This window comes from Procambarus clarkii, chromosome 8, assembly GCF_040958095.1.
Source record: "Procambarus clarkii isolate CNS0578487 chromosome 8, FALCON_Pclarkii_2.0, whole genome shotgun sequence".
Classification (NCBI taxonomy): domain Eukaryota; kingdom Metazoa; phylum Arthropoda; class Malacostraca; order Decapoda; family Cambaridae; genus Procambarus; species Procambarus clarkii.
The window spans coordinates 46,298,625-46,325,307 of NC_091157.1; the positions used below are offsets into that span (position 1 = coordinate 46,298,625).

The 26,683-nt window shown below is 42.6% G+C and overlaps 3 protein-coding genes across 3 annotated transcripts in view; 2 read left to right on the plus strand and 1 right to left on the minus strand.

Annotated features, from left to right (window-relative positions):
- The window catches only part of LOC123759808 (uncharacterized), a 99,171-nt gene that overhangs the window by 52,257 nt on the left and 20,231 nt on the right, over window positions 1-26,683 (plus strand). The gene's annotated exons all lie outside the window — the stretch shown is intronic.
- Window positions 13,221-20,210, plus strand: LOC123759659 (nascent polypeptide-associated complex subunit alpha, muscle-specific form). Its single transcript, XM_045744863.2, has 2 exons — window positions 13,221-13,331; window positions 17,200-20,210. Exons 1-2 carry the CDS (start codon window positions 13,268-13,270, stop codon window positions 19,641-19,643), a joined length of 2,508 nt encoding a protein of 835 aa, XP_045600819.1. The 5' UTR covers window positions 13,221-13,267; the 3' UTR covers window positions 19,644-20,210.
- LOC123759807 (uncharacterized) lies at window positions 22,781-25,849 on the minus strand. The gene is made up of 2 exons (XM_045745066.2): window positions 25,819-25,849; window positions 22,781-24,756 (listed from the first exon to the last, which is right to left on the minus strand). The coding sequence occupies exons 1-2, from the start codon at window positions 25,847-25,849 to the stop codon at window positions 22,883-22,885; spliced, it is 1,905 nt and encodes a 634-aa protein (XP_045601022.2). The 3' UTR covers window positions 22,781-22,882.

The window sequence follows — 26,683 nt, forward strand, 5'->3', positions numbered from 1 at the left end:
GTGCGCTACATTGTGGCTCCCTCCCTTAGTGCGTCATGTTAGAGTAACCATTATTGACTCGAACGTGTTCTAGTCAATAATGGTTTAGTGTCTTACTCTACAGAGTTCCTCGTCAATGCACCTGGAGCTGTGAGTGAGGACGGGGTCGACACGAGCAAGCATGGACAACACTCCACTTGTTCCTCTCAGGTCACTTACTTTTACCAGTAAGACACATTCCTAATGTGCTTTCCTTAGCGTAGAATCGTGCTATTAGCTCTTCGACCCCAGCTTTCTAAACAATCTATTTTTTCTTTATTTTATATCTACTACATATCGCTCTAACACACGCAGACATTTTCAAGAAGCAGCCCTTAGCAGCTGTCTAACTCACAGGTACCTATTTACTGCTAGGTGAACATGGAAATCAGGATGAAAGAAACTCTGCCCATTATTTCTCGCTGGCGCCGGGAATCGAACCCCGGACCACAGGATTATGTGTCCAGCGTGCTGTCCACTCAACTACCGGCCAATAGTGTGTGTGTAATTACCTAAGTGTAATTACCTAATTGTAGTTACAGGATGAGAGCTACGCTCGTGGTGCCCCGTCTTCCCAGCACTCTTTGTCATATAACGCTTTGAAACTACTGACGGTCTTGGCCTCCACCACCTTCTCAGCTAACTTGTTCCAACCGTCTACCACTCTGTTTGCGAAAGTGAATTTTCTTATATTTCTTCGACATCTGTGTTTAGCTAGTTTAAATCTATAACCTCTTGTTCACTAGGGGTGTTCACTCACACACAAACACACACACTATACTCTTGTGTGTGTGTGTGTGTGTGTGTGTGTGTGTGTGTGTGTGTGTGTGTGTGTGTGTGTGTGTGTGTGTGTGTGTGTGTGTGTGTAAAAGAATTTCTGCCGTTTTGCGTTACCATATGGTGCAACAGCTGATGACATAGTGAGCGTTCATTTGGACATTCATCTTCTCTTCTTCCACCTTTTATATACTCCGTCTCTCTACACATTTCCCAGACTCAGAAGCTGTACCAAGGCACCCAACCCACGTAGCTGAAAATAACGGAATTGACAACATTTCGGTCAGTCCTGAAGCATCATCAAGCCCAGCAATGAATAATTAAGAAAATGAGGAAGGGAAGGAGCTAAAGCCATTACGACTATGTAGCACTTGGAATGGGTCAGGATAAGGATTTGGGATGGGACGGGGGGAAGGAATGGTGGCCAACTACCTAGATGGTCGGGGATTGAACGCCGACCAGAATGAAGCAAGACCGTCGCTCTACCGTCCAGTTCAAATGGTTGGGCAAGAAAATGAGGAGAAAGGTGAGAAGTTAGAAGGAAAGTATTAAGATAGAGTGATGTTAAATGGCTCAAGTAAGGTGAAGCAAAGGAATAAGGAAGAAGTATTGGAATTACTTAGAAATGGGGAAAATGGTACCTTTATTTTCACCTTTCACGGCACTCTCTTTTCTTATAAATTGTCCCTCTCCATCTCACTTTGTCATTCAGGACTTAATAATGGTCCAGCACCGGCCTGAACCAGTCATCAGTTTCCCGTTTTCACATGGTTCGGGTGTCTAATGTTCAGCCACTTGTGTGTGACTCTCTGCTTTCCTGACTATTTATACAAATCGTTACAATACTGGTTAGACTTAACAGTTGACAACAGAGACGGAACACCTCCACCACCACTAGACCAATAGAGACGGAACAGGAAGCCCAAGACAAACGGATCACATTAAGATCAAAAGCCACGTTGAAAGATGAAGGAGTGTGATAAGAGCTGTGTGAGGGCGAGGCATGTCTTTCTCTCCAGTGCTTTTGTGCACGACGTAATGGCTCGTACGTGTAAATTCTATTGTGGGGGGGAAACAGAGGCTAAATACACTACAATGAGCTACGAGTGATAGTTGGTAAAAGGATGTTTTGAGAGAAGCGTTTATAGATGACTGATGATGTTGCTAGTACAATGATTCACAGGGACTGATTTGATATTACGTGATGTGTCTCCTCTCTCTCTCTCTTTCTCTCTCTCTCTCTCTCTCTCTCTCTCTCTCTTAATATTACGTAATGTAATATTACGAACAGCTGAGAAATTTCTAAAAACTCAACTGAAACAAATCTCCGATTTCAGACTACTTAAAAATTCCAGAGACCAATATTTCTTACCAGGGGCAAAATGGCAGACCCGACAAGTTCTTGAAAGTCACACACCACCCATGTGACATACTGAAAAGTTGGTTGAAGCTAGCCTCAAGTGTCTGACCTCCTACCTGGCACAGACTGTCATTCTCTTCTACATTAAAAATATTTAATTTCCTTTAGGTTTCAATGTATTTTTGCGTTATCGATATTATTATTTATCGTAAATAATTCAGTCTGGACTGTGATGAATTACAGCTCCTGGACTCGTAGCTTAGCTCCCAAGGGCCGCCGCAGCCCGACAACTTTTGTTCGCTGTATGAATTTCTTCACAATCTACTTCCTGGTAACTCTCGGATCATTTTCTTGCCGATTGGGACGAACAGGTTCCGCCAAAAGTGTTACTAAAGATGGTATTCTGCGACTTTCACAGGATGCTGGTTTCCGGTGTGTGTGTGTGTGTGTCTCACCGACGGTGTCGTCCGGACAGTTGATCTTCATGATCAATTGTCGAAGCACTTTTGCCAAGAAAGACAATAACGAGGTTAATACTTGTGTGATCAAGCAAACTGTTTCGGTGAAGTCTGTACGTGACGGGGAAGACGCCAGTCACCTTCAGATGCGTGTCTTCCAGTATCTGTAGTCTACCGTCTGTTATCTTATACCGATAAGATATCTGTAGTCTACTGTTTGTCCTCTTGCGGGACATGAATGTAAACTATTTTTGTTCTTGAATGTTGCGTATTGCTCCAGTATGAAGTGCTGTTATCTTGAGATGATTTCGGGGCTTTAGTGTCCCCGCGGTCCGGTCCTACCAAGCCTCCATCCGCAGGAAGCAGCCCGTGACAGCTGACTAACACCCAGGTACCTATCTTACTGCTAGGTAACAGGGGCATAGGGTGAAAGAAACTCTGCCCATTGTTTCTCGCCGGCGCCTGGGATCGAACCCAGGACCACAGGATCACAAGTGCAGCGTGCTGTCCGCTCGGCCGACCGGCTCCCGTACTGTATGGATATGTATGATAAGCTCAATTGACGGAGGAGAGAGGAAGGAGTGGGATGGAGAGTGAGGAGACTTTGAGAAAGTAATAAGAGAAGGGAGGAGATGTTATGAGAAAGGGTGGGAGAGGGGGAATAGTGAAAGAGGAGGGAGATAGGGGAATAGGAGAGAAGGGGTGATAAAAGAGGAGAAGGCGGTAGAAATGAGAGTTGGAATAGATTTGCAGAGTAGATTTGAAGTATGATATCTTAACCACACACCAGAAAATGAAGAAACGTATAACGACTTTATAATGGTCCAGTACAAACCGAATCGTCATCGTTTCTCCATTCATCATATCTTCAGCCACGTTACCGTGATTCATCGTCTACATTTGAGGTAGATTTGCTCATATATCCAGTCCATCTACTATAAATCATGTTGACCAGACCACACACTAGAAATTGAAGAGACGACGACGTTTCGGTCCGTCCTGGACCATTATCACAATCGACTTGAGAATGGTCCAAGACGGACCGAAACGTCGTCGTCTCTTCACTTTCTAGTGTGTGGTCTGGTCAACATTTTCAGCCACGTCATTGTGACCTTTTCATCTGCATTCTGTAAATCATGTATCAGCTAATCTTAACTCCGTCTACAGTGATATATATTTGCCATTCCTTGCTCTGATTCGTCACCATGACGAATCAGTGTCTACTGATTATATTATAGTCATATTATATTATATATATTATATATATATTATATATATATTATATTATTATATATATATTATATTATTATATTATATATTAGTATATTATATACTACTGATTATATTATATTCCCAGTTATATTTCTTAATGACAAACATCATTTGCAGAACTACATGGCCGCTTTTGCCTGCTAGGAATCGAGAAATAATTTAACCCAAATAATGTTAAAATAATTATGTTTTATTTTGATGGCAAATTAAGTGGATGGATGATAAATTAGTGAACATTTCTTAACAGCTTTCATGAAAATTGGTGTAACAGTCGCTAATTGGAAATCACTTTCTATTATGCGTTATAATTCTATAATGGCCTGGCAAAGGTTTCCGTTAACTGTGCTTAATGTTTAGACCCTTAAATCTCTGGGCCAAGATTCATCAGGTACTTACCCATTCACATACGAAACCTGTACATCTTTCAACAATTTTGGCAGCTTTGTTCAAATGCATTAAGTATTTTACGAGCTTGAAAGCTGCATAATTTAAGGCGTTATGTAAATAAATTAGAGTTTTGGCCTCACACACGTTGGGTCCATTCAAGTCTCAGAACGGAATTCAAGACTTCAAGTCTAGGTTCAAGTCTCCGAGAGCCCTATAGGTGAATGGTAAGGCTGTTAACCCTTGTATTACCTTTAGTGCTCGAAACGTAGCTTCTAGCGACACATCAGTGAGGCGAGACTGACGAAAGCGCTCATATTTAATGTGGAATTCTCTTCTTCCTTCGAAGACATTTTACCGACTTAATGTACTTAGGGAACTTTACATTATTTCAAACTATGAAGACTTTCGTGAATGGATTCCATCTGTTTATGGTTAAGACACAACTGTTTATAACTTACACAATTTCGTTGTGTAAATTATGATAAGTATTATACATTTGATAAAATAAATTTTTGTTCTTTTAGTCAACATCGAGCATATATGACATTTATCTTGTTGGAAATTGAAACAGTCTATCCTAGAGTTACTCGTTTTCTTTCATCAATAAAATGTTATAAAGAATGTATCACTAATGAATTATTGTTCTGTAGGGGTAACTATTGAAATTGAAAATTTTATAAAAATTAAATAAATAAATATTCACACACGAAATATACTACAGATATGTTATTGAGTTTACATATACAAAACAGTAAGGTCACTCAGTGCGTATAGTTTTGTTTTGGTTTAATTTTGACTTTCAATTAGGCCAGTCAACCTCTATTTGAATAATTATTAATCCACTTAGAAGTCTACTTAAATTTTTGACCAACTAGCAAGAACACTGTATACTGTAGTAGCTCAAGTAATCTCTCATTGTATATACACAGAGAATTTGAATACTCCTCTTGATATATACGTTGCTGCCACAGCTAAAATAAGTCAGCTTAGGTTAATTATTTTGAGCGAGTTAAAATAAGTCAAAACAAGTTATATTTCCTGGTATGGGTGAACCCGTAAATTCTAATAATATTACTAATAATACGAACGATAATATTAGTAATTATAGTAATAGTTTATTTAAATAAATACATGTTTAATAAAATCAACTCAAAGGTCAGAAACTTAATAATAAATAAGAACAAAATTCATTAATACTTAATTGCTGGTGACTTTAAGGTCGAGATCTGTCACCTAAATTGCCCAAAAGTTGTTAACCTGTTCTGCCTGAGTTTACCTGAGGACCACCCTCTCTCTCTAGTGGTCTCGACAAGGACAGCAAGCTGGCGGCTTGTCCAAGGTCCCCTCATATGCCCTGATAAATTCACCCAGTAATATCCTGGTCATTGATGTAAATTTGTCATTTTCCTGCGATGCCAAGCGCCTTCGACCTTTCTGAAAAGCCTCTCATTCAGAACTGTATCGGAGGCCTTGTTGAGGTCCAGATAAACATTATGTTTACTATTTTAAAACACCCTCTTATCGGCTTGTAATTTGCTAGTTAACTTCTTATACAATCTAAAATTACTGCTCCCAGGAACTTTTGCCACAATTAGTGGGAAACGGATAGTGGTTCGCAGCAAGACTGCTACACTCTTTTTATTTTAATATTGGTTCATTTATTTGTCGACATTTATATTATTAGCGACGCTTCAAGCAGTAGAGGCAATCTTGAGATGATTTCGCAGCTTAGCGTCCTCGCGGCCCGGTCCTCGACCAGGCCTCCTTTTTGTTACACATCCCCAGGAAGCAGCTCGAAGCAGCTGTCTAACTCCCAGGTACCTATTTACTGCTTACACCAGTTCCAATTAATGTAAGAGGCCAATTAAGCTCCTCCTTGCATTCGTTTAGGACACTCGAGTACATCATCATGACCGGATAATTCATTTGGTTAAAGCTTCTCATTTTATTTAATTGTATCCATGTTATTGATGTGAATGTACCCAGTCTATGTTCACCAATATCTTGGTAGATTGCTTCTACACTGGGTAAATTTTATGTTTTTCATCTGTGAAGGTTTATATGAAATATTTGTTTATTATTTAGCTCATTTCTTTCCCAGCAACTAGTTGACCTATTAGTGTTTCTAATTAATCATTCGATCAAATAGATGGGGATCATCCCTTTTTCCGTTCTAAAAGCATCATCTTTTACTCCAAAGTTTTATTGTTAACGCTTCTAAAAAAAATAAAGCGTTTTCAAAGTTTTTTTTTTTTAATATTTATTTAAAAACCCAGTTACGATTTTTTTAAAAACCAGTAAACAATTTTCAATTATAACCGTGGGATCAATGGGTCGTTTCAAACGATTGTTAGACATACATACGAATGAGTTCAGTTCAGTATAAGAATAGGAGTTGCCTCAAAAAAAATAATAATAATTTTGATTCAGGTAAATGTACATACATACAAAATGAGTTACAAACAGAATGTTAGATTTCTACTTTGAGTTAGAATGTACTATGCCTAAAGCCACCAATGCGTTTCAGGCAATATGTGTCAAAATGCCTCTTTCAGATGTTGCCTGTGTTCTCATGTGTTTAGTCCAGCTTTGAAGATTAACAGGTAATATCGTTATCGTTTTTGGATACCAAGACCCTTAATGAAAGTAGATTAATGTGTATAGTAGTTTAGTGTGTATGGTAGTTTAATATGTATAGTAGTTCAATGTGTTTAATAGTTTAATGTGTATAGTAGTTCAGTGTATAGTAGTTTAATGTGTATAGTAGTTTAATATATATAGTAGTTTAATGAGTATAGTAGTTTAATGTGTATAATAGTTTAATGTGCATAGTAGTTTAATGTGTATAATAGTTTAATGTGCATAGTAGTTTAATGTGTATAATAGTTTAGTGCCTTCTGTTGTATGTTGGTATGAGTATTACTGTTTTATTCAACATAAAAGGATTAAGTTATCGTATCTATCAGCCGTGTTTCTTATGGTTCCCCGTATTTAAAGGACTTTGTTTATTGAAAGGACATTTGATATTATATAAATAACAAATGGGGTCACTCTCCATTATTCTAAATATTTGTTCTTCTAAACATAAATTTCCTAAGCCAGCAACCGTTCACGAACCCCTTCTAAGCTACCAAGCCGTTCACGAACCCCTTCTAAGCTACCAAGCCGTTCACGAACCCCTTCTAAGCTACCAAGCCGTTCACGAACCCCTTCTAAGCTAACAAGCCGTTCACGAACCCCTTCTAAGCTACCAAGCCGTTCACGAACCCCTTCTAAGCTACCAAGCCGTTCACGAACCCCTTCTAAGCCAGCAACCGTTCACGAACCCCTTCTAAGCTACCAAGCCGTTCACGAACCCCTTCTAAGCCACCAAGCTGTTCATGAACCCCTTCTAAGCCTCCAATCCATTCGTAAACCGTTTCTAAGCCACCAAGCCAGTCTCGCACCACCTTCTGATTCGCTAAGCCGGTCTTCTAAATAATCCAGTCATCGGAGGACCAGACCCCCGATGGCCCAAGTGAATGAAATATTATTATCCACGATATGTTGGTTAGCACTTTATGTGACTAAGACGTGGATCACCTAACACCTTTATGCAAAAATGTGTGTGTGTGTGTGTGTGTGTGTGTGTGTGTGTGTGTGTGTGTGTGTGTGTGTGTGTGTGTGTGTGTGTGTGTGTGTGAGCGCGTGTGTGTGAGCGCGTGTGTGTGAGCGCTCGCACTACGCAAGGACAGAGTCATCATCGTGGGTGTGTATAGTGCGTCATGATTTCCCTGTAAATCCTGGCTACAAATCCTTTTGAACAGTGGCGAGGGAAATGCCAGAGTGTGTAGGGAGGAAGGTGTGGTGATGGTGTGGTTGTTGGTGGGGTTGTTGGTGGGGTTGTTGGTGGGATTGTTGGTGTGGTGATGGTGTGGTGTTGGTGTGGTGTTGGTGGGGCTGTTGGTGTGGGGAAGGGGGGGGGTGCAAGTGCAGTTGTAGTATATATTTTTTTAGTGATACGTCTGATCACTCCCTAAGCCTATAACTATGTCATCATGTGTCATGTCATGTCATCATGTGTCATGTGATGTCATCATGTGTCATGTCGTGTCATCATGTGTCATGTCATGTCATCATGTGTCATGTCATCATGTGTCATGTCATCATGTGTCATGTGATGCATCATGTGTCATGTGATGCATCATGTCATGTCGTGTCATAATGTGCCATGTCAACACAACTTAGGCAGAGAATGAGTGTCTTTGTGGCAGTGTGTTCGTGAGATTACTTATTACAAATATTAATTTTTATTTTTGGTTTAGACAAAAAAAACATTAAAAGTCTAAGTGAACAACTTTGCTGAATACAAGTTATTGTTTTGGATGTTATTAAAAACTTGCGGTAATTATTATAAAGGTAATCTCTCTTGTGAACATGTAAGACTACAGGTTCAATTCAGTTCAAGAATTCAGAAGACATTACGTTGCAAGTCTGTGTTGGTTTATGATGAAGCCATTGCAAGTTGGGCACGTTTACTTGACTAGACTAGTAAAGCTATACTATATTATAATACCCAAGAACGAGGGCCTCTTGGACGCGGAGCTCAGAGCCATTGGTCCAATTGACTTGAAGTAGAGTCTATGATTCCTATGTTGCGTTCAGTAAGGTTAAGTCTAATGAGTTTTATTTATTACTCGTAATTATGAGTAATTTTATTACACCCCCCAAAAATCTTTATCTTTCTGCTGTCACGTGACAAAGCACCCTACTACCACCACCACCTCTTCAGTTCTATGTTATTACAGGTGTTTGACACACGACACATCACCTATGTGTCAGGTGAGGGGAGTGCCCATCACCTGTGTGTCAAGTGAGGGGAGTACCCATCACCTGTGTGTCAAGTGAGGGGAGTACCCATCACCTGTGTGTCAGGTGAGGGGAGTACCCATCACCTGTGTGTCAGGTGAGGGGAGTACCCATCACCTGTGTGTCAGGTGAGGGGGAGTACCCATCACCTGTGTGTCAGGTGAGGGGGAGTACCCATCACCTGTGTGTCAGGTGAGGGGGAGTACCCATCACCCGTGTGTCAGGGGAGAAGGCGGAGTTCGTTATCTCATCAGTGAAAGCGTGACGCCCAGAAGGGAGTCGTGAGGACCTTCATCCTGGAGCTATGGTCGCCCCCCACAACCAACACCTCCCTCTGACCTTCAACACACGCCCTAAAACTTCCTTGACAAATATTATTAGTTCCAAGAGCTTAGATGCAAGCATATGAGCTCATTTATTTTCTGCTTCTGTTATCATTTGGATAAAATAATCAATGAGCATTGATATATTATGTGATATTAGGTACTATCTGACTACTGGTTTTGGCGTATGAATGCTGGGACATTATATGCATCCAAGCAAGCACATACAAGTTCGTACGTCGTTAGGCAAACACACAAGCACTAGTACGCAATCATCCAACAAGCACAAATGCACGGTTGATATCACGCCAAACCTGTCTCCTGAAACTTCAAAAGAATATCATCAGCGGCGTGTGCGAGGCTGGCTAATATCAGAACTGCCTTCAGAAACTTGTATAAGGAATCATTCAGAACCTTGTATACCACGTATGTAAGACCAATCCTGGAGTAAATAGCCCTCTATGCCTTGTTAAGCACAAGACAAAGCTGGTGAAAGATTATAAGTATTTCTCTAGACCCAGAACTAAGAGGCATGAATTACGAGGAAAGGCTGCGTGAATTGCACCTCACGTCGCTGTATACCAGAAGAGCTTGGGAAGACATGACCACCAGACACAAAATTCTCAGGTAGCAGGAATTAACAGGTAGACACGGATGGATTATTTAAATATAAATAAATAAATATGTTTATTCAGGTAAGGTACATACATACAAGTGATGTTACATTAATGGATTGATATATAGATAGAGCTAGTACATACAATGCCTAAAGCCACTATTACGCAATGCGTTTCGGGCAACAACACAGGCGGTACACGCACAAATTGATACAAGTGGAAGCTGAGTACCCAAATGAGTCACAGAGACGTCAGTGTCAGAGTAGTTAGTAAATGGAACGCACTAGGAAGTGATATGGTGGGGGCAGACTCCATACACAGTTTCAAATGTAGATATGATAGAGCCCAGTAGGCTCGGGAATGTATACCTTGTATTCCACATATGTTAGACCAATCCTGGGGTATGCGGCCCCAGCATGAAGCCCGTACCTTATCCAACACAAGGCGAAGCTTGAAAAAGTTCAGAGATATGCCACTAGGCTAGTCCCAGAACTAAAAGGCATGAGTTGCGAAGAAAGGCTGCGAGAAATGCACCTCACGACACTTGAAAACAGAAGAGTAAGGGGAGACATGATCACTACCTACAAAATTCTCAGAAGCATTGACAGGGTAGATAAAGGTAAACTGTTTAACACGGGTGGTACGCGAACACAGGGACACAGGTGGAAACTGAGTACCCAAATGAGCCACAGGGACGTTAGAAAGAACTTTTTCAGTGCCAGAGTAGTTAACAGGTGGACTGCATTAGGCAGTGATGTGGTGGAGGCTGACTCCATACACAGTTTTATATGTAGATATGATAGAGCCCAGCAGGCTAAGGAATCTGTACACCAGTTGATTGACGGTTGAGAGGCGGGACCAGAGAGCCAAAGCTCACCCCCCACAAGCACAAATAGGTGAGTACAAATTGGTGAGTACACACACACACACACACACACACACACACACACACACACACACACACACACACACACACACACACACACACACACACACACACACACACACACACATTTAATACAATTCTATGACCAAGTAACAAAAATTAGGCAAGAAAGAGAAGGGTGGGCCGACTGCATTTTCTTGAACTGTCAGAAAGCCTTTGACACAGTACCCCATAAAAGGCTGTTACAAAAGTTGGAGCAAGAGGCAAGAGTAAAAGGTAAGGTGCTCCAGTGGATAAGACAGTATCTAAGCACCAGGAAACAGCGAGTTACTGTAAGGGGAGAGACATCAAAGTGGCGAGATGTCACCAGCGGAATCCCACAGGGCTCTATACTTGGACCAATTCTGTTTCTAATATACGTAAATGATCTCTTCCAGAAGGTATAGACTCATTCCTCTCAATGTTTGCTGATGATGCAAAAATTATGAGAAGAATCAAGACAGATGAAGATAGACAGAGACTACAGGATGACCTGGACAAACTGGATGAATGGTCTAGAAAATGACTGCTAAAGTTCAACTCAGGAAATGTAAGGTAATGAAATTAGGCGAAGGGAGCAGAAGGCTGAACACAAGGTACCATCTGAGAGGGGAAATCCTGCAAGAATCAAATAGAGAGAAAGATCTGGGGGTTGATATCACACCGAACCTGTCCCCATAGGCCCACATCAAAAGGATATCATCAGGGGCATATGCTAGGTTGGCCAACATAAGAACTGCCTTTAGAAACTTGTGTAAGGAATCGTTCAGGACCGTGTATACCACTTATGTCAGACCAACCGTGGAATATGCAGCTCCTGCCTGGAGTCCATATCTAGTTAAACCACAAGACAAAGTTAGAGAAGATTTAGCGATGTGCCACCAGACTTGTCCCGGAACTGAAAGGTATGAGCTACGATGATAGGCTGAAGGAGCTGAACCTCAAGTCCCTGGAAAACAGAAGAGAAAGGGGAGACATGATAACCACCTACAAAATTCTCAGGGGAATTGACAGGGTGGACAAAGACAAACTCTTCAGCACGGGTGGGACACGAACAAGGGGACACAGGTCGAAACTGAGTACCCAAATGAGCCACAGAGACATTAGAAAGAATTTTTTCAGTGTCAGAGTAGTTAGTAAATGGAATGCATTAGGAAGTGATGTGGTGGAGGCTGACTCCATACACAGTTTCAAATGTAGATATGATAGAGCCCAGTAGGCTCAGGAATCTGTACACCAGTTAATTGACAGTTGAGAGGCGGGACCAAAGAGACAAAGCTCAACCCCCGCAAGCACAAATAGGTGAGTACACACACAGTATTCAGGAGACGTAATCTACAGACCCGGGTTCGATTCCCGACAGAGGCAGAAAGCAAATGGGCAGAGTTTTACCCTGATGACCCTGTTCACCTAGCTGTAAATAGGTATCTGGGAGTTTGACAGCTGCTACGGGCTGCTTCCTGGGTGTGTGTATGTCAGTGTTAGAGAGAAATATGTGTAGAAGATCTGATAAAGAAAATTAGGTTAGGAATCTGTATATTAGACGACCAACAGTTAGAAAAGCGGGGTCCAAGAGCTAATAGCTCGATTCTGCAGGCTCAAACATTAAATACAAATAGTAAGGTAAGGTAGGTATACGACAACGACTATACCCATAGTAACTACGACTATATGACACTATATAGGATCTGGGATCGGACGGGGGAAAGGAATGGTGCCCAACCACTTGGAGGGTCGGGGATTCGTGCAGGGACGACAACTTGCATGAAGCAAGACCGTCGCTTCAAGTTTCATACTCATGCATACACACATACTAAATAAAAACAATGTACACACACATACTCAAAAGTTCACACACACACAAAAGCAGGCAAACATAAACGCAGCCCACACAGAAAAAAGTATAAGTATACGCACCCCCTCCTGGACACACATACCCCTCCCACCACACACACACACTCCTCCCACCACACACACACACACACACACACACACACACACACACACACACACACACACACACACACACACACACACACACACACACACACACTCACACACACACTCACACAAAGCTTGGACAAGGAAGACAAGGTTAAAAAAGCACAGGAAACAATGCAGGCATAGGTTGTGCATCCTAGTGTGTGTGTGTGTGTGTGTGTGTGTGTGTGTGTGTGTGTGTGTGTGTGTGTGTGTGTGTGTGTGCGTGCAGCGTGGCTATATCTGCCCCGCTGGAGGTGTGGGATCTCCCGTGGTCCAGGCAGCCACAGTCAGTCCAGAAGATGGCGTTGCTGGTGACGGTACTGGTGGCTGTGTTCTCGTACGCCACAGCACAGAGCTTCGCAGGTAAGGGCTGGTCGACCAGCTGGATGCCACGTGCTCCTAGTACCCAGATGTAAACAAAACTTTGTTTATTTGCTATTCAGTTTGTCACAGCGTTGTAAGCGACGCAAACATAATGTGGCTAAGCTGTGTGTGTGTTGGCCGGGTTGGTAGTAATTTGTCCCATCACTGCAAGACACAGGGGCTTAAATTTCTTTGTGGCAAAAGCCATTTAACAATGATTTTGGATTTGGGAATTATTTATTCTCTTATGAAAACGTGGGTTTATTGACACTGATATTAGCTTCTTTCTTTCGGCTTCTTCTGGTTGTTTATATTATTTTCAGTGCTTTTGTACATGTTTATATTATTTGCAAGGCTTTTGCTTAAAGCCTTTTTTTTTAATCCCTGTTTACTAACCAATGGCTGTACCTTTCAGTTTTAGCTGTTTATTAGTCGTTTTGAGGCTCTATATGTGGGGTTATAGAGCAACCCGTTCTCGCAAATTCGTAAAGTTAATATTGACTTATTAACTACGTGCATAGGTGATATACTAAACATAATAGATACCCTTAAAAAGATTCATAGAAAACACCAACCTTACCTAACCTTGTTAGTATCTTAAGATAAGCATCTTATTGCTTCGTAATTACAATTATTACCTAACCTATACCTATTATAGGTTAGGTAATAATTGTAATTACGAAGCAATAAGATGCTTATCTTAACATACTAAGTAGGTTAGGTAAGGTCGGTGTTATAGAGTAGATAGACTTCCGAATGATCTCAAGAGTCAGCTGAGTTACAGGGTCGAGGTCAGGAACCAGCTGAGTTGCAGAGTTCACGTCTAGAGTCAGCTGGGATACCAGCCAGAGGATGTCTCACACTGCTCCTTGGAGGAGGAGGAGGAGGAGGAGGAGATGTCCGACACAAAAACTGGCACGAATGACTTTTTTTGGTTGTGACCTTCCTTGGTGAGGTCAATGTGACCTTCCTTGGTGAGGTCAATGTGACCTTCCTTGGTGAGGTCAATGGTTGAGGTAGTTGCTAACTCTTCCGCCTCCTCCTTAGCCTCGATCCAAGTGAATATATTTGGTAATTGTAGTTTCTCCCTCGTGCCTAAGTGTAAATGCTCACTCCTGCCACCATCGCCAGCTTCCCTCACCCCTCACCATCCTCTCTCACCATCACTAGCCTCCCTCACCATCACCAGCCTCCCTCACCATCACCAGCTTCCCTCACCCCTCACCATCCTCTCTCACCATCACTAGCCTCCCTCACCATCACCAGCCTCCCTCACCATCACCAGCTTCCCTCACCCCTCACCATCCTCTCTCACCATCACTAGCCTCCCTCACCATCACCAGCCTCCCTCACCATCACCAGCCTCCCTCACCATCACCAGCCTCCCTCACCATCACCAGCCTCCCTCACCATCACCAGCTTCCCTCACCCCTCACCATCCTCTCTCACCATCACTAGCCTCCCTCACCATCACCAGCCTCCCTCACCATCACCAGCCTCCCTCACCTTCACCAGCGTTCCCATGGATGTAACCCTTTGATAATGACAGCCACAAGATGGTCCTGTGGCTTACTACTTAGTCTATGTGTTGGTTAATGATCTTAATGTGAGTAAGACTAGACGAGACGCTAGTTAAGGAGAGTCATGGTATGATCTAAGATTGGGGTCAGTCATTGGAACCGGTTAGGATATTGAGTGTCAGGTGAATTTATTATTTTTGTCTGTAGAATCGAGCTATTAGCTCTTGGACCCCGCTTTTCTAACCAATTTATTTTCCTCTATTTTGGCTACTACATATATTTCTCTCTAACACACGAACACGCATCCCCAGGAAGCAGACCGTATTACTCCCAGGTACCTATTTTTTCTGCTAGGTGAACAAGCTTATCAGATTGAAAGGAACACTGCCTATTTGTTTCTGCCTTGTCCTGGAATCGAATCCGGGCCCTTAGGACTACGACCCCGGGGCGCTGTCTACTCAGCCACGAGGCCCCCATGTACTCACCTAGTATACACATGTATACCTAGTATATACACCCCACACACACACACATGTATGTGTGAGTGTATATACACACACATACACATGTATGTGTACCCACTTAATGTATGTGCTTGCAGGGGTCAAACGTCAACACCACGCCTCACCTTTCTGTAGGTGAGTGGTCATACATACACACACACACACACATACACACAAGGTGATGAATAACTTATAGTGGTATGTGGCTCGCAGCTGGCCCGGCCACACAACCAGTTAACGGATAGAGACAACGGTGGTTAAAACCATCCACTATTCTACAACCAGAAACCGGTTTCAGATTCTGGCCTGTGTGTGCGTGTGTGTGTGTATGTCTGCGTGTGCGTGTGTGTATGTGCGTGTGAGCAGCACTACCAGAAGGTAACGGCATCCCTCGCTCCCTTAAGGCGAGTGGGTCAACTGCACTGGGCGAGGCGTTCGATAAGAATTCTTTCACTAAGTACTGGTTAAACTGTTATATAACTGATTATAATTCTAGGGGTGTCGTATATGTGTAAATGGAGTGTGTGTGTGAATCAGTTGTAACTCACACAGTATTATGTATGTGATAACTTAATGTAATGTGTGTGATAACTTACACAGTATAATGTATGTGATAACTTTCACAATATAATGAAACAGTGATAATTTACAAAATATAATGAAACAGTGATAATTTACACAATATAATGTATTAGTCATAACTTACTCAAAATAATGTATGTGATAACTTACACAATATTATGCATGTGATAACTTACACAATATTATGCATGTGATAACTTACACAATATAGCGTAAAAGTGATAACTTACACAATGTAGCGTATAAGTGATAACTTACGCAATATAATTGATTAGTAATAACAATATGTGTGATAACTCACTCACTATACATGATAACAAATACAATATTATGTATGTGATAACTTACACAATATAATGCATAAGTGATAAATTATACAATGTAATGTATCAGTGATAAATTATACAATATAATGTATCAGTGATAAATTATACAATAATGTATCAGTAATAACTTATTCAATAATGCATCAGTGGTAACTTAAAGAGTGTAATGTATTAACGATATCTTATACAATAATGTATAAGTGATAATTTGTACAATATAATGTATCAGTGATAACTTACACAATATAATGTTACTGGGTGATGAATAATGTTATTATTCATAAATTATTCATACAGCTGCAGCTGACGCTACAATACTAATAACTTCTCCCAGTGCATTTATTAAAAATATGGAATGGGACGAAGGAATGGAATTGTGGCCAACCACTTGGATGGTCGAGAATTGAACGCAGACCTGCAAGAAGCGAGGCTGTCGCTCTACCGTCCAGTTCAAGCGGCCTTATCCGTCATATCCTAAATCCTTATCCTCATATCCCTTCCAAGTGCAATACAGTCGTAATGGCTAAGTGTTTTCTCGTTCAGCACTTTATATGTTGATAATATTTGTAGAATGCAAGGAGGGAGGAAATTGGGGGTCAGGATAAGAATTTGGGATGGGACGGGGGGAGGGGGGGAAGGAATGGTGCCCAATCACTTGGAGGGTCGAGGGAATGAACGCCGACCTGCATGAAGCCAGACCGTTGCTCTACTTTCCAGCCAAAGTGGTTGGTCTGAATGCAAGGAGTTACCTTCTCTTGTTTCAAGTTCTTTGTTGTTGATAAACCAAGTAATTATTATCGTGGATATGACTGCTCTTAAATCCTATGTTCTTGTCAGTATATATTTTCTATCTTCTTTTTGGTTTTCAGGGTGACTACGATATATTTGATTTGTTTTGAAGTAATCTCGTATAATCTCTGGTATACTGGTGTTGCAGGATGTCGGGTGTGCGAGGACTCATGCGTCACACTGCCTCGCACGGACGGAACATGCGCAGTGTGCGTGTGTGGACGGGTGGTCCTACCGGACTGTCCCACCAACGCCACCACTGTCAAGTGTCCCCCTGGCTGCACCCTGGGGCCGGGACCTGACGGCTGCGGTGGCTGTGACTGCCCGCCGCCTAAACCCCAGCTGTGTGCCGCCCTTGGCCCCTGCCCCTCCAACTGTCAGTCCCTCGTGGGTGACGACGGGTGCCCCGGGTGTGTGTGCACCTCCCAGCGGGCTGTCTGTCCCCCCGTCACCTGTCACGACGGGTGTACCGTGGAGGACGGCGAGGACGGGTGCCGCAAGTGCCGCTGTGACGGGCCTGGCACGTGCCCAGCCATGCCCGAGTGCCTCCGGGGCTGTATTGACAGAGACGACAACAGTGGCTGTTTCTTTTGTAACTGCACGCTCGCCCCCACCACTTCGACTGACACTTCGACCCGCAGACCAACGACAGCGAGACCAAAAACGAAGCCATTTGGACAAGTGCCCCCTGAAGAAGCTTCTACTGGATTGGACACGTTTGTGGGATTCACATCAGGATCCCTGAACGGCCCCTGGCCCAGGTGTCGCAGCGGGCCGCGTCTGCGATGTCCCTTAGGGTGTCGGATCGCCATTGGGCCCGACGGGTGTCGCGAATGCTATTGTGGAGACGCCGCTTACCTGTGTCCCGGCGTGCCCAGGTGCGTCAACCGCTGCCTCTTCCTCAGCCCCGAAGACAGATGCTGCCGATGCGAATGTTCTCGCCAATCCACAACTTCCAGTTTTGGCTTCAACTTTGTAAATGGTCCGTCGTTCACATCATTTACACCTTTCCGACCTTTCGGACCCGTTACACGTGGTAATCCCACCATCAGACACACGGGTCTTCTGGGCCTGCCAGGTTTGCCTACGTTCCTGAATCACAATAATCCTGCGTTTTTTGAGGTCAAGCCGCATGCAACCAAACCAGCACCGAATGTCCCCTATTCTGCAGCTGCAGGACCTAATGTAGGGTCAAATTATCCCTCTGCAACGCCAGCAGACCGCAGGGATTCTCCTGCTGCTGCAACACACAGAAATGCAGGACCAAGGGATCCTTTTCCAGGACCAAAGGATCCTCTTGCAGTAGTTACAGATCGTAATGCAGGGCCCACCGATCCTGCAGTCTCACCAACAGATCCTGCAACAAATCCTGTAGCCGCTCCAACAGATCCTGCAGCCGCACCAACAGATCCTGCTACACGAACAGATCCTGAAGCCGTACCAACAGATCCTGCAACAAATTCTGTAGCCACACCAACAGATCCTGCAACAGATCCTGCAGCCACACCAACAGATCCTGCTACACGAACAGATCCTGCTACACGAACAGATCCTGCAGCCACTCCAACAGATCCTGCTACACGAACAGATCCTGAAGCCACACCAACAGATTCTGCAACAAATCCTGCAGCCACACCAACAGATCCTGCAAAAAATCCTGCAGCCACATCAACAGATCCTGCAACAAATCCTGCAGCCACACCAATAGATCCTGCAACAGATCCTGTAGCCACACCAACAGATCCTGCAACAAATCCTGCAGCCACACCAACAGATCCTGCAACAGATCCTGTAGCCGCTCCAACAGATCGTGCAGCCGCACCAACAGATCCTGCAACAGATCCTGCAGCCACACCAACAGATCCTGCAACAGATCCTGCAGCCACACCAACAGATCCTGCTACACGAACAGATCCTGAAGCCACACCAACAGATCCTGCAACAAATTCTGCAGCCACACCAACAGATCTTGCAACAAATCCTGAAGCCACACCAACAGATCCTGCAAAAAATCCTGCAGCCGCTCCAACAGATCCTGCAACAGATCCTGACGCCACACCAACAGATCCTGCTACACGAACAGATCCTGAAGCCACACCAACAGATCCTGCAACAAATCCTGCAGCCACACCAACAGATCCTGCAACAGATCCTGTAGCCGCTCCAACAGATCCTCCTACACGAACAGATCCTGAAGCCTCACCAACAGATTCTGCTACAGATCCTAAAGCCGCTCCAACTGATCCTGCTACACGAACAGATCCTGAACCCGCACCAACAAATCCTGCTACAGATCCTGCAGCCACTCCAACAGATCCTCCTACACGAACAGATCCTGAAGCCTCACCAACAGATTCTGCTACAGATCCTAAAGCCGCTCCAACAGATCCTGCTACACGAACAGATCCTGAACCCGCACCAACAGATCCTGCTACAGATCCTGTTACACCGACAGATCCTACAGCCGGACCAACAGATCCTGCAACCGCTCCAACAGATGCTCCACCCCTAACACTTGAACAACAAATTCAACAAATTCTGCCACTGTTGCAGCAGATACGGAACATCCTGCCTGCTGTTGGGCAGGCTTAACTCGCCCCGTCACAGCCCCGGACGCACCGAGACCCTCCCTGCTGGACTCTCAGGTCCTGGAACCCGCGTCTTGAACAACAGGAGGAGACAGATTCTGTCTTGAACAACAGGAGGAGACAGATTCTGTCTTGAACAACAGGAGGAGACAGATTCTGTCTTGAACAACAGGAGGAGACAGATTCTGTCTTGAACAACAGACAGGAAGGGGGGCAGATATCCTCATGTATCCAACAAAGGATACAAGAAGAGACGGAGATCCTGTCGCCTTCAGCAACAGCGAAAGAAAGAGACAGAGGTTCTAAAGCCATCAACATTTTCTGCCCGGAAGCCTCTGACCTTCTACCATCTTCGTCAATGTTTACTATCAACAACAGCTGACTTAAAACAAACAGCTGCTTCTTTCACAATATTTTTACTTTAATTGTACTATTGCCAATTTGATAGCCACTTCCAATGATGATTTTGTTGGTACAAAGTTTTCAGCTGCTACGCAAAATCTTCAAATTTTTTTGTGTTATTTGTTTTGTTTTTTAACGATGTGAGTTGGAGAGTAAAGCGTTAAGCCGATTTTATAAATTATTTCATCCCTTAAGGTTTTATGTAATTCAATTGCTACTCTGATCTTTTGATATTTATATATATATATATATATATATATATATATATATATATATATATATATATATATATATATATATATATATATATATATATATATATATATCCTGCAGATAAGGCAGTATACCTGCAGATAAGGCAATATTCCCAAAATATTTGGGGTAAATACCTAGGAATTTCCATCGCTATTAAGGGTCTGAGTTTGGTGTAGTGGGTTAAAGGCGTACCAGTTATGCCAGGTGTTGTGAAGCAACTGTGCTGGCTAGGGTTCGAGTCTCCTGGTGGGGATGGGGGGGTGTGTCTAAAGTTATTTAATTTCACTTGCGAGTTTGGAATTTCCAAACTAAGGTGGTATATATATATATATATATATATATATATATATATATATATATATATATATATATATATATATATATATATATATATATATATATATATACCACCTTAGTTTGGAAATTCCATCAATTTTAGTTCACCAGTTTTTTATTGCATTATATTCTGTGTTTTACGTGTTAACTGATTTTTCCTATTTAATAAAGTTACTCCAAACGTATTACAAGAATGGTTTTCTATTACAGTTCGTTTTGAAGAAAATATATTCGAAGAGGAGTAACACTTGTATTTTCACTAAACTTCACTTGTTCTGATTGGGCGTTAACGTGTAGGGCATTATTTGCAGTGTATTTGTTATCCACAACGTGTAGTATTTACTTGTTGGCCACTGCATTTAGAATATGCCTAGTAAAAACTGTCAAGTATTTACCCATAGGTCACTATAGTATTGACGATGTACGGACTACTTACTATATCTTGTATTTTGCCGCAGATCACTGTATTTCTCATTAATCAAGTAGCCCCTGTATCTAGTAATTAACTGTTGGCCACTTTGTCACGGTTTGTGTATACAAGAGAGTAGAGTGGATTATGTTTTTAAACGTTTTACTGACTAATTGGTTTCCAGTTCTTCCTAAGGATAAGATTCTCTTAGATTCATCTACAAGTGCTCCAAGCTGCCTCACAACACCTTAGGCCAACAATGTTATTTCCTGATGACACAACATTTATGTTCTCATATACAAATCATTTTCAAACGACATTGCAAATAATGAACTAGAGACTTTACAGTCTCCGTGAAATGAGACTTTACAGTCTCCGTGGTGTAGTGGTAAGACACTCGCCTGGCGTTCCGCGAGCGCTTTGTCATGGGTTCGTATCCTGGCCGGGGAGGATTTACTGGGCGCAATTCCTTAACTGTAGCCTCTGTTTAACGCAACAGTAAAATGTGTACTTGGATCAAAAAACGATTCTTCGCGGCAGGGGATTGTATTCCAGGGACCATAGGATTAAGGACCTGCCCGAAACGCTACGCGTACTAGTGGCAGTACAAGAATGTAACAACTCTTGTATGTAACAACTATCACAAATTCCCACGTGGGTCACTGCCAACAAATTCCAACTTAACAGTAAGAAGAAATTCTTCATAATATTTGTAAACAAATCTGCAAGTCAAAAAGTTTAACGATTTAAGAATACTCAAATTGAGAGCAAATTAAAAGAGAAATGACCTAATATACAAAAAAAAAAATTAACTATTGTTTGCATCGGCAATTGTGTACCGCGATATACTCTGATCTCACCATTATAACACTCATTTATTCAAATCTTTCTGTATTTGCGCCTAAGTATCTACGACTCGTAACTACCTCGGACACGTGATTATTCATTAACATATAAGCAAGTTAAAACAATAACAAACTCCAATCCAAGAAAGTATGTATCATGTACCTTTACTTAAATCCTTGCCCGTGTATGAATATTAAACCACTACCTATGTTCTGACGCCAACATGAACATCATTGAAACACTAAGGACTTCTCACAAGAAACAAGTTTCTGTCTGATATTCTAAGATTCCAATTTAACCAAAACAGAAATGTCATGGGGGAAAAAAAAGTGCCCAAATTGGGGCATAATCTTCCAGAAGAGAGAGAAAAAAAAAAAGAGTTCATTCATTTATTATGCACCTCATACCTATCTTGTGGGCGGTAATGATTTTCATTTTCGTTCGTGTTATAAACACGAGCAAAACAAGGAAACTAATTAACAAAATCTGATAAATGAGATATTTTTATTGTTTTATATTTTCAGTTGCACAAGACCGTCAGAAATGTAATTCTAAGCACGATTGGAACCTCTCCCGAAGGATAAATCCCATTCATCAAACTCAAGTTATACATTTTACATTTTATAGTTATAGCTGGAAATGAGAAAATGGAAAAATAAAAATGAACTGAACAGTTGAACAGTGTTCTAGAGCATGTATAAAGGTGACTATTATCCATTAGAGAGAGGCTTCAGCGTATACACAAAGCGGAAAGTGGCTTTAGCGTATAAATATTCACACAGAATGTGACGTTTTGTATAAATATGCATAAGCAGATTGGATTCAGCAAATAAATTCAAGTAAATACAGTAGAGAGTAATAGACCCCAGAGGAGTATACCTGAACGACCCAGTTTACACTTCGGAGATCTGGTAGACCCCATAAGAAGACCTGAGCGACTCAGTTTACACTAAGGGTGTCGGGTAGACTCGTGGGGGAGACCAGAGAGGTGCAGTTTACACTGAGGGAGTCTGGTAGAGGCCAGAGGGAGAGGCTGGCGCGGCGATGGTGTACCCGTTGCCATTGATGCCGTTGGCGAGACCGTTGCCATTGATGCCGTTGGCGAGACCGTTGCCATTGATGCCGTTGACGAGACCGTTGCCATTGTTGCCGTTGGCGAGACCGTTGCCATTGATGCCGTTGGCGTGACCGTTGCCATTGATGCCGTTGATGAGACCGTTGCCATTGATGCCGTTTACGAGACCGTTGCCATTGATGCCGTTGACGAGACCGTTGCCATTGATGCCGTTGACACCGTTACCATTGGCAGTGTAGCCTCCATTACCATTGGTGTGCCCGTTGACGCCGTTTCCATTGGTGTACCCATTGACACCATTACCGTTGACTCCATTACCGTTACCATACACGTAACCGTTGGCGCCATTACCATTGACTCCATTACCGTTGACTCCATTACCATTGACTCCATTACCATTAACTCCATTACCATTAACGTAACCGTTGGCACCATTACCGTTGACTCCATTACCGTTAACGTAACCGTTGGCACCATTACCGTTGGCACCATTACCGTTGACTCCATTACCATTAAGGTAACCGTTGGCACCATTACCGTTGACTCCATTACCATTAACGTAACCGTTGGCACCATTACCGTTGACTCCATTAAAATTAACGTAACCGTTGGCACCATTACCGTTCACTCCATTACCATTAACTCCATTACCGTTACGATATACATAACCGTTGGCACCATTACCGTTCACTCCATTACCGTTGACTCCATTACCATTAACTCCATTACCATTAACATAACCGTTGACACCATTACCGTTGACTCCATTGCCGTTAACTCCATTGCCATTAACTCCATTACCATTCACGTAACCGTTGACACCATTACCGTTGACTCCATTACCATTGACTCCATTACCATTAACTCCATTACCATTCACGTAACCGTTGGCACCATTACCGTTGACTCCATTACCGATTACTCCATTACCATTAACTCCATTACCGTTACGATATACATAGCCGTTGGCACCATTACCGTTGACTCCATTACCATTAACATAACCGTTGACGCCATTACCGTTGACTCCATTACCGTTAACTCCATTGCCATTAACTCCATTACCGTTAACTACATTACCGTTAACGTAACCGTTGACGCCATTACCGTTGACTCCATTACCATTAACTCCATTACCATTAACTCCGTTACCATTAACGTAACCGTTGACACCATTACCGTTGACTCCATTACCATTAACTCCATTACCATTAACGTAACCGTTGACACCATTACCGTTAGCTCCATTGCCATTGACGTAACCGTTGACACCATTACCGTTGACTCCATTTCCATTACTATAAATGTAACCATGTCCATTGCCATTTCCATTTCCATTAGCTAAGGCACCATTACCATTTCGCTTACCATTTCTGTACCCATTAGCACCATTTCTGTTAATCCGACTGTTACCATTCCTAAAGCCATTTTTGTTTCCGTTACCATTACTAAAACCATTTCCATTGCCAGTAGAATATCCGTTACCATTGCCATTGATTATTCCATTTCCATTAGTTACGCCGTTAAAATGTCCATTTCCATTTACACCATTAACTAAACCATTTCCATTACCATTTATGGCACCATTACCATTGGTGTATCCACCGTTGCCATTTCCGTTTCCATTTACGGCACCGTTACCATTGGTATATCCACCGTTTCCATTTATGGCGCCATTGCCATTGCTGTATCCACCGTTACCATTTCCGTTAACGGCACCATTACCGTTACCGTTGAAACCATTAGTTGGAGGCAAGTAACCGAGTCGTGTGGAACAGGAAACGCCGATCACAACTGTTGAAGAAGAAAGTATTTAAATCATTGCATAATTTTAACACATTTTAGTCATAAAAACATATTAACATCTCCAGTGTTAACGTAAACGATTTAGTACAAAAATTAACTTACAAAAATGAACTGTGTTAAAAAATGAACAGAGGATTGGTTCCAAGAAAAAGAGAATTTATTTTTCAGGTACTTAACATCAGTACATCTTTCGTGAAGCTCATTTTTTCAATCTTCCTGCAATACTTTTATGTGCGAGTATCAGGATAAACTCAATTATGTCTTACAGGGAATTCCTAAGTTGGAAACTGTGAATAAATTACAAACAGCTCGTCCTTCTAACGTTTCCAACGTCAAGAAAACGGTCAATTGAAAGTATCCTCTACTAACCTGTCAGAGGACCCAAAACAGAAAAAGGGACGATACGTCACTTTCGCGAGCCGCTTCCATTTTCTAGAACGACAGTTTTTGATCTAATGTAACTAGCATACTAGCGAAGAGCGACATTCTTTGTAAGAGGACAGGTTGCTTCAAAAGCAAGAGTTTCATCTTACAGGCACAAATACTGCCCTTAAACTGTTATGGGTGTGAAGCGTCCTTGCATCTTTGTGTTCAGGCAAGTTAATTGTTCTGTGATACCTACCATGAAAGTTGTTAGCTCTTGTTCTTAATGAGCTCCTGGTGTGTTCTAGTGACGCGATGAGCATCTCGGTCCTTCATTGACTCGGGTAACTGAACGCCTGACTTTTAGTCTGGCGTCACTGGGTATCAAAAAACGTTATTCCATTCCTTATTCAGATCCTAATCCTGACCCCTTCCAAGTGTTATATAGTCGTAATGGCTTTCCCCTTTTCCCTTCCCTTTGGTCCTCACCTTCCTAGAAAATGCTATTTGCCGCACAGAATGCTTATACCTGCCACTATGCAAAGTTTTTTTTACATCTGACAAGCGACGTATAGCAGCATGGCTTGGTGTTTTACTCACGGTAATCAACAACAACCATGAAAGCTCCAATAGCATTATATATAGACATATATTAAATAGCACATCACAACTGTATTATAAACTTACCGGCAAATATTATGTGAGTCAAAAGCTTCATCCTGGAGTAGAATTATGAGTCAAGACAAAGCTGGTCTTGGTGTTGGCTTCCAGCAGACGAGAGGAAGACAACAACTGTGGATTAAGAGGAGAGGAAGAGTTGTGTTGGTGGATCGAGCCGGCGCCTCTTTATATACGGTGTTGTCGGGCACACTCTGGGTCCAGTTCAAGGTCAGATATGAGTAACAGACTCATGGATCACCTTCGTTTGTGGTCTTCGGCACAACGCTCAAGGTTGGGGGCTCAAGTCGTGACTCTGGGAGCTCTGCTAAGCGCATTCACAGATGGGGTGGGGGTGGGGGGGGGGTGATTAATTATATTTGAATAGACAACGATAGACGGAGGCGAAACCAATTCGTAAGAAAGTAGGTGCTCTTTCAGGCCTTCAATTGTCTGGCGTTTCGCAACAAGATGGTTTCTCGCGAGCAGAACTGAGTTAGCAGGGAAAACAAAAATGCATTAATAAACGAGCTGAAGGAGCGTAGATGTTGGTAGATGATGATGGCCATCTACCGGCAGTCTGGTGATGATGGTGGCCATTAATGGTCCTGTGGGGTAGTGATGATAGTGTCCATTAATGGTCCTGTAGGGTAGTGATGATGGTGGCCCATTAATGGTCCTGTGGGGTAGTGATGACGGTGGCCATTTAATGGTCCTGTGGGGTAGTGATGATGGTCCTGTTGGGTAGTGATGATGGTCCTATGCATTGTGGTGATGATCCTGATGGTGGTGGTGGTGATGGTCTTGTGAGTGTTCAGGATGGTCCTGTGAGTGTTAGGGATGGTCCTGTGGCTAGTCAGGGTTCTGTGGGTAATGGTGATGGTCCTATGAGCAG

Coding starts and splice junctions, on each gene's coding strand:
- LOC123759659 (XM_045744863.2), top strand. CDS start 13,268: ATGGCGTTGCTGGTGACGGTACTGGTGGCTGTGTTCTCGTACGCCACA. Junction 13,332..17,199: donor CACAGCACAGAGCTTCGCAG/GTAAGGGCTGGT, acceptor CTGGTGTTGCAG/GATGTCGGGTGTGCGAGGAC.
- LOC123759807 (XM_045745066.2), bottom strand. CDS start 25,849: ATGAAGCTTTTGACTCACATAATATTTGCCG. Junction 24,757..25,818: donor GACTCACATAATATTTGCCG/GTAAGTTTATAA, acceptor CTTCTTCAACAG/TTGTGATCGGCGTTTCCTGT.